At 43.2% G+C, this 12827-nt stretch overlaps 1 protein-coding gene across 1 annotated transcript in view; it reads right to left on the bottom strand.

The window, feature by feature from the left end:
• DLGAP1 (discs large homolog associated protein 1) overlaps nucleotides 1–12827 on the bottom strand; it is a 176726-nt gene that overhangs the window by 134743 nt on the left and 29156 nt on the right. The window contains exon 2 of the mRNA XM_015420221.1: nucleotides 12267–12481. Within this exon, the coding sequence (XP_015275707.1) occupies nucleotides 12267–12481 (215 nt within the window). The remainder of the gene's footprint in view (nucleotides 1–12266; nucleotides 12482–12827) is intronic.

Genomic DNA, 12827 nt, shown 5'->3' with positions numbered 1-12827 from the left:
CTGGGTCTGGGGTCCAAACACGCAGCTGCCTTCTGGGCGGTCAAAGAACTCTTGTCCGCCATCCTCGCCCACTTCAACGAGGCCCTGCCGGTGGTGTTGGCTTGCGATGCTTCTCCTTACAGAGTGGGGGTGGTCCTGGGACACAGGTTGGCAGATGGTCGCGAGGTCCCCATCACCTATTACTCTTGCACCTTATCGGCGGCAGAACGCAATTACGCCCAAATTGATAAAGAGGCCCTAGCGATTGTTGCTGGTGTGAAAAATGTTCATGACTATCTCTATGGCCGGGCCTTTACAGTGGTGACTGACCACAACCCCCTCTTGGGCCTGCTTGCCTAGGACCACCAGACCCCGCAGATGCTGCCCCCTAGGGTGCTACGCTGGTCCATCTTACTGGCGGGGTACCGATATGAGCTCATCCACCGCCCCGGCAAAGCAATGGGCCATGCTGACGCTCTGAGCTGCCTCCCATTGCCTTCCTCGGATCCCGACCTGGCCCCGGCTCACCACATCACCCTGCTGGAGGCCCTGTCCGACCAGCCGGTCCGGGTGGCAGAGGTATCACACCACACGGCCAAGGATTGCCTCCTCTCTCGGGTCCTGGACTGGGTGGGAAGGGGGTGGTCCATGGGCCAGGTGGGACCTGAGTTCATGGCATTCTCGTCTCGTAAGGACGAGCTCTCCTCCCACAAGGGGTGCCTACTGTGGGGCAGTCGGGTGGTGGTACCCAAACCTCTGCAAAACAGAGTACTCACTGCCCTACCTGGAAATAGTCAGGATGAAAGCCCTGGCCAGGAGCTATGTGTGGTGGCTGGGGTTGGACAGTGAAATCGAAGAGAAAGTGAAGTGTTGCCAGAAATGTCAGGAGTCAAGACCGGAGCCACCGAAAGCCCCAGTGCACCCATGGGAGTCGTCCCACAAGCCGTGGGCATGACTACATTTGGACTTTGCAGGCCCTTTTCAGGGACAGATCTTCTTTATATTAGTAGATGCTTACACTAAGTGGCTGGAGGTGGTGCCGGTCCCATCCACGTCCTCCCACTCAGCCATCCATGCAATGTGGTGGATTTTTAGCTCCCATGGTATCCCTGACTCCTTGGTATCTGACAACGACACAGCCTTCACCTCCACGAAGTTTCAGGAATTTGTGCAATACTATGGCATAAGGCACATACGCTCCACTCAGTTTCATCCGGCAACTAACAGTCAGGCAGAGTGCATGGTCAGAACCATGAAAGAGGCCCTGCACTGCATGGATCAGGGGGACTGGGACTACAAGCTGGCCGCCTTCCTATTCGGAGAACCCAAGACATCCGCTCCAATGTGGCCCCAGCCAAGCCCTCTGCCTGAAGGCGATGACAGTGTAACTGCGGAGCCACCAAGCAACCAAGAGCTGTGCAACACACCCGCCGCTGCAGAGGGCCCAGAGGTAGAGGTGTCTCCCCCAGCACTGACAAGAACAGCACCTGAGAACACGGCCCTGGCTCTGAAGGTACGCTGCTCCACTAGGGGGTGGTGGAAACCTTCTTAACTTGGGGACTATGTTGGCTAGGGGGGGGATCTGGACCTAGGGGGGAGGGGTGTTGTATACCAAGCGAGACTGCGCATGCAGTCGAGCTCACACATGGCTGGCTGAGCTTCACTTCCGACAACAATAGAAACAGAGGATCCTAGGACTCACCAATCGGCCAGTGTGGTACCTAAAGGGAACCAGTGAGTGAAAGTAGTATTGTGTATAGCCTATCACAGGAGTGTGTGTGTGTTGGGTGTGGTTTGAACGAGAATATAAGCGGGCCATGGGTCCCGCAAGGTATCTCAAGTTCTCCATTTAACTAATAAAGTATGAGCTGAAATCACTACGCTATGCCTCAGTCTCAGTACTTTATAGTCTCATTCTTTGCAATGGCTGCCATGAAGATCCAAGCCAAAGCCATGCTCAAGGCCTCATTTGTTGCTGCTTGAGTTGTGTTTTGGAGCCAAATATCTTCATTGAGCTCCCTATTCATTTTTATCTAGTTTATTTATTGTTGTTTCCTTCCCTTTTCTCTGTATTCTACATTTTATTAATTTAAGATTGTAACAGCCTTTGGCCACATGCAATAAAAATTTATAACAACAATATTACAAGAAGTATCATTATTAGGATCTTTTTGTGGTAAGTCTTAATAAGACACTTCCATTATTGATAGTGCTGGACCCTTGCCAAGTTATTACAAACACCAACTTGAAGCCCATACCTAAAAGCTTAACCTTGTATCAAGTACTAAGAAAAAACAGTTCAGAAACAATAATTATGATAGCATATTGAAGATGTTGGTATAGTTTTGACTTAAGAATGTAAATAGGAAATAAAACATACAGTCAAGTCCTGAAAGCTATTTTACCCTTAATTACGTTTCTTACATACTGCCAAACAGAGTGATGAGTCTGAACATTATTAGGAAGTGATTTTGACAGGGTACTGCTTAATTAACACAGACTGCATTATCGTTGGTTTTGTGTGAAAACATGATAATGCCCTGGGACCGGTTTCTAGTATTGCTTGGTGCTAACCTAACAGAACCAGGATTAGTTCTAGTGGGGCATCAGGTATCCTCTTTAAATGGTAAAATTATATATATATATAAAAGTTTATTGCTGAAGACCTGGCTGACAGGAAAAAGAGACTTACTTTATATTATAGTCATTATTTGAACATGCTTTCTGTAGAGTATATCACTGTCAAACTGCAAATTCACACAGTCAAAAGCAAACATGGCTGCCAATTCAGTTTCATTAAAATAAAAATGAGGTTTCAGGCATTATTCTGGATGTGGCTGAAAGCGCTCATAGATGACAAAAGGAATTAGAGCTGGCTAGAATCATAGCCTGCCAAAGGCATGGCTTTGGGGAGCACAAGCAGTAGCCTTATCAGGTATGATGGTATACCAGGATAACAGCAAAGATTATTTACAACTATTTCTGAAGCTACCTTTTAAAATTCTAAAATAACAAGAGGGAAGAGAAGGTGCTACATAGTGACACAACACATAGATATGCATGAATACCCCCACGAGCACTTCAGTCTGGGACGCAACATCGCCTGGTGATTCCAGGCCCCAGGGAGGCAAGCCTTGCTGTGACCAGGGCCAGATCCTTTAAAGTGGCGGCTCCTACCTGGTGGAATGAGCTCCTGGAGGAGATCAGAGCCCTGCAGGACCGTCTGCAGTTCCGCAGGGCCTGTAAGACAGAGCGCTTCCACTAGGCTTTTACATAGGAGCCGCTGCTGCCACCACCACAAATGGCATGGGCAACAATGGGGCTAGGGGGGACGGTCCCTGGAAGATCTGCCAGGATACTGCGTGGCACCGTATACCAACTGGTTGTACACCAACTACAGGACAACACCACCTTTATGAAAGACTGATACCATCTTGTAAATTTATTCGGTGACCATCTTGTTTTTTACTGAGCACCTTATTTGTGTTGATAATTACTGGTTTTTACTGTTTTTATATGATTTTATGAGTGGGCACTTGTTGCTCTTTGTAAGCCGCCCTGAGCCCACTTGCGGGGAGGGTGGGATATAAATGCTAAAATAAATAAAAAATATAAAAATAAATAAAAATAAATGAATTTAAGACTTCGGGGGAAATATCCTGTCTATAAAAGTTGTAATTTCACAATTGGATTCCTTGAATCTATTTGTTAAAGCTATGCCTGCTACATTGGTTCAGCATAGGAAAAGGAGTACGACAAGGATGTATATTGTCACCTTGCTTATTTAATATATATGCAGAGTACATCATGCGAAATGCTGGCCTGGATGAATCACAAGCGGGAATTAAGATTGCTGGGGAAAAGATCAACAACCACAGATATGCAGACGATACCACTCTAATGGCAGAAAGTGAAGAGGGCCTAAAGAGCCTCTTGCTCAGGGTAAAAGAGGAGAGCGCAAAAGTGGGCTTGAAGCTCAACATAAAAAAAACTAAGATCATGGCATCCGGTCCCATCACTCCTTGGCAAATAGAAGGGGAAGTCGTGGAAGTAGTGACAGATTTCACGTTCCTGGGATCCCAGATCACCGCAGCCTGTGACTGCAGCCATGAAATTAAAAGACGTTTACTCCTTGGGAGGAAAGCGATGGCAAACCTAAACAGCATGATAAAAAGTAGAGACATCACCCTGCCAACAAAAGTCCGCATGGTCAAAGCAATGGTATTCCCAGTAGTCATGTATGGCTGCGAGAGTTGGACTATAAGGAAGGCCGAGCACCGAAGAATAGATTCTTTTGAACTATGGCGCTGGAGAAGACTCTTGAGAGTCCCTTGGACTGCAAGAAGATCAAATCAGTCCATCCTAAAAGAAATCAGCCCTGACTGTTCCCTGGAAGGCCAGATAATGAAACTGAAGCTCAAATACTTTGGCCACCAAATGAGAAGGGAGCACTCACTGGAGAAGACCCTGATGCTGGGAAAGATTGAAGGTCAAAGAAGACGGGGACGGCAAAGGATGAGATGGTTAGACAGTGTCATAGATGCAATGAACATGAAATTGAGCCAACTTCAGAGGACGGCGGAAGACAGGAGGGCCTGGCGGGAGCTGGTCCATGGGGTCGCGAAGAGTCGGACTCTACTGTGGGACTGAACAACAACAAATGCCTGCTACAACATCTGCAAAATGTCAGGAACATGTTCCTGTTGCCCACATGCATGTTTTCAGAAGATATATGTCTGTGTTTAAACTCATGTTTAAAAAACAAAAAACCTTGAGGAAAAGATTTCCATCATCTCAGGTTTTTGTTTTAAAACAATATACTTTAAATCTGTATAAGTTAGCATTTTGTTGAGCAAGAGATACAGCAGCATCTCCATGGAGACATATTTTACCGTTTATCTTTCAGAAACAGAGAACTGAAAAAAGTGTCTTGGTTTACTATTAGATTTTTAATAAGGCTTGATCAACTTGGGTCTTGCTTTATAGCCTGCCCCACTCCCTTCCAGATGTGCGAATTGTCTATCTATTAGATTTTTATCCCATCCTTCCTCTAATTAGGTGAATGAGAAGGAGCGCCCATGTTCCGGCTAAAAACATTAAGACAAACAGGGAGTCTTTTTAAAACATCCATCAGAAACCACAAACCATTCAGGGAGGCAGTGGGACTCTTGGGCAGCACAAGGATTGCTAAGAGAAGATGGGGGAGGGAGGGGGAAGAATTGCAGAGAAAATGGAGTTGAGGCATCTTCCTTGTGAACAAAATTTGAGTCCAGCAACATCTTAAAGGCCAACAAAATCCGGAGTATAAGTTTTTGTGAGTTCAAGCTCACATCACCAGATATGCATGGAATGAAGATCCATCCTACTACCCACCTCAAACGGTCTTCCCTATGAACAAAGTTAGAGTCCAATGGCACCTTTGAGACCAACAATGTTTCATTCAAGGTGTGAGCTTTTGTGTGCACTTACACATCATCAGATGTTGAAATGGAATTACATATCATAGCTGTTTATATAGGGGTGTCTTGTTAAATTAGCATGCAAAATAGTGAAGATACAGATGACAAGCTGGATTTCTGGTTATCATCTGTTTCAGTGGGGGGGAAAACAACATAGGTAATAAATATGTCCGAACTGGAGACTGATGTTTCCTAAATTGTGAGAATCCCATCCTTAGACCCCATCCATCACCTTTCTATCATGGAGGCGAACTTTACAGCATCTTGGCTGTGTAGAGTATTTTCCTTGTCCCCAAAACAGAGAACTACATTTTAATCTAACATTCCAAATTCCGCCCAGTTGAACCCAAACAGATGATAACCAGAAACCCAGCTTGTCATTCTTTTGATTTGTTAAAAAAAAATCACTATTTTGCATGCTAATTTAACAAGGCACCCCTATATATACAACTATGATATTTAATTCCATTTCATCATCTGACAAAGTCTGTGTGCACAGGAAAGCTCATACCTTGAATAAGGTATGCCACTGGACTCTAACTTCGTTCTATTACTTCAGACCAACATGGCTGCCCACCTTAAACTGTCTTCCCTATGAACTAATCCTAACCATTTGGTGTGTTTCAGTTTAGGGAAAAGATTACTGGGGGTGAGGGGACATGACAATAGATGGCAGCAAGCAGCGGGATTTCATAGGAATGAGTACTGCAACCTATGTTATTATGATCCAATTAAATAACTAAATGATCTGGAATTAAGGGTCATCTGAAATTACTAGGGTAACCTGGTAAGCTGCATGGCTGAAAGGGTTTTTTTAGCCCAAGTCTTCTGTTTCCTCCTCCAACACTAACCCTTATATCTTAAAGGTAAAGTAAAGGTTTCTCTTGCTTGAAAGCCAGTTGAATCCGGCTCTAGGGGGAACTTTTCAAATGCTGGACTGCCTCTAATGACTCCTACCTGCAAAAAGATTATCCAACCCCACTTATGACAGAGAGATGCTGGTAGTGAGATCCGGGCAGATCTACTCACTTTCCCCTGCAGCCTTGGTCTTGCCCACCCCTCATAAATAAGAGCAAGGTTTTGGGCAGCTACATATTGCTTTTATTTACTGATAGGCTCATGAGCACGAGGGCCAGCCTCATTTGATATCATTTGCAGTGCTTACAGAATGCTTTGGCTTTTGTATGCTGACCAGAACAGTAGATGTAAGTATTCATTAGACCAGACCCTGTTAATATTGGTTTCAGGTCTGATGCTTTCTTTTCAGAAAACAGATCCAGTCCAGGAAGTTGGGTTTGTTGGTCAGTTTCCACTTTCTCTTGCCAGCCTCTCCCTGCTCCTCCCAGTTGAGAGAATTTAACAACCAGTTTTGGAGTTTGGGAATTTACCATGAGAAGCTGCTGAAAGGGGGACTTCTGGTTGATGGCGGCGCGCTAGCAGACTCACCTCCCGGACCTCCCGGGGGTGAAGCTGCGCTCCAGCCAAAGGAGGGGGTGCGCAGGTTCGTCACCCCCCCCCAGGGACCCGGTGAAGGGACCCTGGCCATGGAACTCTCAAGAGGTTGCCTCTTTGATGGCGGAATGCCAGAGAATTGAGACACGTCTTTGTTCCGATGGTTCTCCGTGCTGAGAGACCGAATGGACTTAAGCGACGCCGACCAGGGCAAGCGCAGGAGATCGAGCGTTAGAAATGAAGTTGAAAGCGAGATCAGAAGACCAATTATGAATGTGAGTCAGTTTTAAAGCGTTTTGAAAGAAAAAGATAGCTCCCCACCCCACCCTACTGAATGGGGAAAAGGCGAGCGGGGGAGGGACGCCTCCCATGTGCATGAACTTTTGAGCGATTGAGGGGGGGAGCGGACGAAAATGCGAAGAAACCTTTTTTTTTTGAGCCCCTGGAGGGGATTTTTTATTTTTTTTCAAACTACAAAAACTATCACAGAAAAAGTGAAGGGGGAGTACATAAATGGGACAAAGTATAGAAACCCACTACTGACTACTGACTAAAAACCCAAGAGAGGAGATCCTCACTAGCTTCATTACATCAAGTCTTCACTTCATTTAGATCAATATAAACTGAGTCAGACATTTAAGTACTTTTTTCTTTTCATTAACTCTTAAAACTTAACTTTCTAAGACGAGGCCCCCCCAGTCATCCCCACTTACAGTTCTCAAAGGCACAATTCAGAGTCTTTCAGCCTTTACTTCTCTTTTCCTCATCTCTTCTGCAGCTTATAAGGACTTTTTGGGGCAGCTGCCCCTTGCTCCATCAGAGAGTCCTCTCCGGAAGAACCCGAGTCCAGCTCGCCACTAGACTTGCTGTCCTCTTCTTTTCCCCCGTCCTCTGGTCTTCCCAGCTTTCCCTTAGAAATTCTTGGGCTTTCAGAACAGAGTCAATCTTTTCTTTTTTAATCCTTAAACTTGAAAGTAACGCCTTCTGGAAATAGCCATTTATATCCAATTGAGTTTGTCTGAAGGAAAAGCACAATCTCTTTGTACTTCTTTCTCCATTGTCTTGCTTCAAATGGAATATCCTTTAGCGTTCTGATAGTATTTCCCCCCACTTTCAGTGGTACTCCAGAAACCGCTTTCAGGATTGCATCCCTCACATGCCTATATGTGAGGGATGCAATCCTGAAAGAAGTTTCTGGAGTACCCCTGAAAGTTGGAGAGAATGTCATCAGAGTCTTGAAAGACATTCCATTTGAAATAAGACAACGGAGAAAGAAATACAAAGACCTTGTTCTTTTTTTTCAGACAAATTCAATTGGATATAGATGGCTAACTCCAGAAGGCATCACCTTCAAAATCAAGGATAAAAAAAGAAAAGATTGACTCTGTCCTGAAAGCTCGGGAATTTCTAAGGGACCAGCTGGGAGAGCCAGTGGAGGAGAAGAAAGGAGAGATGGACAGTAAGTCCAGTGGCGAGCTGGACTCAGCTTCTTCCGGAGAGGACTCTCTCTCAGAGCAAGGGGCAGTAGCCCCTAAAAGTCCTTATAAGTTCTGGAAGAGACGTGGAAAGGAGAAGTAAAGGCTGAAGGACTCTGAATTGTGCCTTTGAGAACTGGGAAATGGGATGAATGGGGGTACTTTTTTAAAGACAGTTAAAGTTTAAAGCTTAAAGAAAAAAGTTACTATAATTATGTGACTCAGTTTATAATGGTAGAAACTAAGTGAAGACTTGATGTAGTTAAGCGGGTGGGAGATCTCCTCTCTTGGGATTTTAGTTAGTAGTGGGTATCTTTCTTTGTCTGGTAAATGTAGTTCCCCCTTCCTTTTTCTGTTATAGTTTTGTAGTCTTATATAAAAAAAAATCCCCTCCAGGGGCTCAAAAAAAAGAAAAAGAAGAAGAAGCTGCTGAAAGGGAAATGATCAAGAGACAGTGCGCTCCTCCCCTTGATGTTGCAGGGCAAAAAACTGGTCTGACCTTCAAAAGCTTGAGTTTTTATTGCATAATAAATTTCAAAAAGTAACAATGCAATAAATCAGTTGATTCCTTAGCATAATCAAAAAAAAACCTGCCACAGATTGGACGTTATGTCATCAGTTTTGTTTATTATCATTATGTTGCTTTGCTTCCTTTGCTGTATCTGCCTTTTCCTTTTTGTTCTTTTTATCTCTATCATGAGCAATGGCTGATGGAAATAAACTTGAATTTGAACAAAATAACTCCAATATATGGATCTTTTCAAATTGCCTGCTGATAACAAATCTATGGTTTCTGCATATTCAAGTCAAGGTATGAAAATAATACAATCTTGCCTTTTGGTTATTTAGCATGTGCATTGTATCCCAGAAGGCATAAGAAATCATAATTCTCTTCATATTTACATTTCTATATACAAAAAAGGGTAAGAGCTCCTTCATTCAGGACAATGAAGCCATGGTTTGGGTCACGGTTTTCTTAAACCGGGTTAACAAGCTTTGCTCATCTATTTAAAATCATGATAGTTTTCTTTTTCCAAGGTAACTTATTTTTTAAGTATTGGGGAGAAATGTATATTTCAGTTAGAACAGCTTTGTTTCCTTATACATTATTTTAAGGAAAAAACCCACAGGGAAATTTTGCCACATGAAGAAACAGCATCTCACTTCCTCGTAGAATAATGGGTTTAGAGCAGCGGAGGTGTGGATTTCATGATCACAGCAAGCTGTGTTTTATTCAGAATTTTAACCACAATGTTCAAAACATGTTCTGTAACCACATGGAAACCATGGCATGGAAAACAGCTTGTGGGAGGAGATTACAAGGCAGGACAAGGAAAAAAGTATCAGGAGAAACCAAAAAATAAACTTCTTGCATAAGGGTGGTCATGGTGCTTCTCTGATTTTCAGATCTTGCTACTAATATAAAAAGAAACATTGATGATAAAACACTCTCTCCTCCCACCCTTTGCCCAAAAGAGAATGAACACGAACAACTGTATGTGGGAGGTAAAAATCATGGATTTTGGATGTATATAGGGCTCGATTTATTATGAGATGGGGGAAAAAATCCTACACAGTGAAAGAAATAATGGGGGAAAGAATTCTGTCGATTCCCTTTTAGATAAACATGATTCATTTTCTCCTCTGGCTAATTTGTACATTTAAAAACAGACTGTGCAAGGTATTGCAGAACAATTCACACACACACACTCCAGATCTTGCAGTCAGTGCACAGCAATGCTTCATTAATTCAATTACTTATTTTGGGGATACATTCTTAGCGAATTCAGGAAGCTTTGTATATAAGTTACTGGAGCTGCATATGAACTGGCCTGCTGAGATCAACAGGAGAGTTTTTGGGATATACCAGGGCATCTTTGATAATGACATGAAAGAAGTCTCTCCCCAAAAAGCCTGTCTCAGTTCCAACTGAATAATGGTATGGAAAAGTATCAGCCTCATACTCAGTACTGCTGTAGCATATCAGACCTCTTTAAAGTCTGTTCTAGGTGCAGTCTGTGGTATGCTTAAATGGCTGTTTTTCCATTGTTCAACAAGTGTACTTTCATTAACCAGAAGACTACTGATAGGGTACTTGATACCATGTCTGGAAAAGACAGTATGCCTGCTACTGAATATTTTAATAATCAAAATAGAATTTATTTTAAGCACTATTTAGGCCAACTGTACCATACATGCAATCCAGAAGAACAGAGCTCATATTTTGTTAGCGTTTTCCTTTTCCTCTTCCAGTGTAATGATTTTTGTAATGTTATTGTTGTGGTAATATATGATCTTCACATTCAACATTTTTTTTTGCTGGGCAGTTTTTATAACGATCAGTTCCTGGACAAATTCAAGCCATGCAGTCTCATGTATTTGGAATATGTGCTACGGACTTGTTGTATTTATTGAGAAAGCGTCTGTAGAGACTTTGAAACGCTATACAGATTTTTAGCATGCTTTGTAAATGTAAACCATTCAACTGAACAGTTTTAAAGAGCAGTGGATGTAACAAAAGCACTATTCCTCCCTCATGTGTCTTGCCTCCATGCCACAGACCTCTCTCCACAAATAATAAGTAGTATCTTAGGTGACAGAGGATGAATCACAGAGAGCCAAGGTACAGGGTATGAAGAACATATTCAGCTTCCTGAATAGGGTTGCCAGGTCCAATCTACTCCCTGGTGCGGGGATTTGGGTGTGTGTGCTGGGAGGGGTGGGGCTGTCCCCGACATCATGATGTCATACAGAGTGATGTCATCATGACAGGGATGGAGCGCCATGCATGCACACACCCCTGTGTTCCCCCAACCATTTAAAGGGAACCTTCCCTTTAAATGGTTGGGGGAGAAGCGAGTGCCGTGGGTGCCAACCCTGCAAGCCACGAATTCGCCGTTTGCATGGCAGGCACACACAGAACCTGCTCTTTTCAAGTGGGGCCACGGAGGACTCTTGGGACAGGGCTTCTCCTCATGGCCAGCTGGCTGGTGTCTGGGGGGAGCTCTAAAAATTGGGGATCCCCTGCCTCCACCTGGGGACTGGCATCCCTATTCTTGAAGTTTCTGTCTCCGTGTTCTACTTATGTAATACCATTTTATGCACTCTTTAACATGATATGTTTAACATAAGCATGTTAGGTTTACGCTTTGTTTCAGATTATTGCTTGTTTCAGATTTCTGTCACCCTAGTCCAGCTACATTATTAAATTTTTCATCGTTATCTACTGCAATGACTGACATTGTATAATCTGCCTTCAGTGAGAAAGATGGACTAAAATAATGTAAACAAACAGAAATACCATAAACTTCTAATAGAGAGTATAATGAGTGCATTGTACCCAGAAGTAATACTACCTGTCACTTTTAAAAATAGAATGATATATGATAAACACAGCCTGTTAAGATTTATACAAAAGATAATTTAAATGTACATCTTCAGTATAAAGAATGAGTGCAACAAACACATACATCATCCACATACCTCTTCAGGGAGCCATTATGTAAAGTTACCATGCTCTGTCTCCCAAAGATAATGAACTAACTTGAACTGGTGCAATTAAGGTGGTGTTAAGGCCTACCAGAACTAGAACAAATGGAACTTGGCCTAAGTTCAAATTGGTGATTCATGCTACTGCTGGGTTAAATACATATAGATTGCATATACGATTTTCAGAATGTGGCAGAGAATCTCCTTGCAGAAATGGGAAGTGGGTGGGTAGACATAAGACCCAAATATGAAAGGGCTGTACATATACATGCACATGTAGAGCCGGCAATACAATCACATCTAGGATTAGTATCTCCCTACTCCCTCCTGGTCACTCCCAAGTACAAGTGCAGAATTCTTACTATCCTGTCTTAATTGTTATAATCATGGCTCATTATTAACATTGTCTTACTTGAGGGTGGTGAGTTCCGTAAGTGACGGCTGTGTGGCCTTGAGATAGCTCTCCCTTCGTGCAGCAATCTTTGGAGATGGCTTCGGGCTGGTGTCAGAATCCCCACTGTCATCATCTCCCATGGCTTTGATATAGCTGCCACTCCGCATCCGCCGGCATGGAATCTCATCATCTTTGCTATGTGGAGTATATCCAGACCATTCATCTTGAGGAACCTACACCATAAGCAAAACACACTTTTAAATCCAATCTTCTTTCTCCATTAAATAACAACCACATAGAAACTACAGCAAATGTGCAAGCAAGATTAGTACTCGCATAACTTAATGAGTAGGATCCAGACCTTGCACAATGGGGATTCCCCACAGCATGTGTAGAGCATTTCTTTATGAAAGAAAAGAATGGGGGAAGTCTCTATTTTCACGAAGAAGTTTTCTTGTGAAGAAAGAGTGCTGATCTAGAGAGACTTCTGGTAGAGGAAAATCAGCAAATTTCCAGACAAATAGCAAAATATTGCTTGCAACTGGTAAAATTCCACAATAAGAAGATCAAGTATAACAC

This window comes from Gekko japonicus, unplaced genomic scaffold (genome assembly GCF_001447785.1).
Source record: "Gekko japonicus isolate JY-2015 unplaced genomic scaffold, Gekko_japonicus_V1.1 scaffold209, whole genome shotgun sequence".
In the NCBI taxonomy this organism is placed as follows: domain Eukaryota; kingdom Metazoa; phylum Chordata; class Lepidosauria; order Squamata; family Gekkonidae; genus Gekko; species Gekko japonicus.
This window is presented reverse-complemented; position numbering and strand designations above follow the sequence as displayed.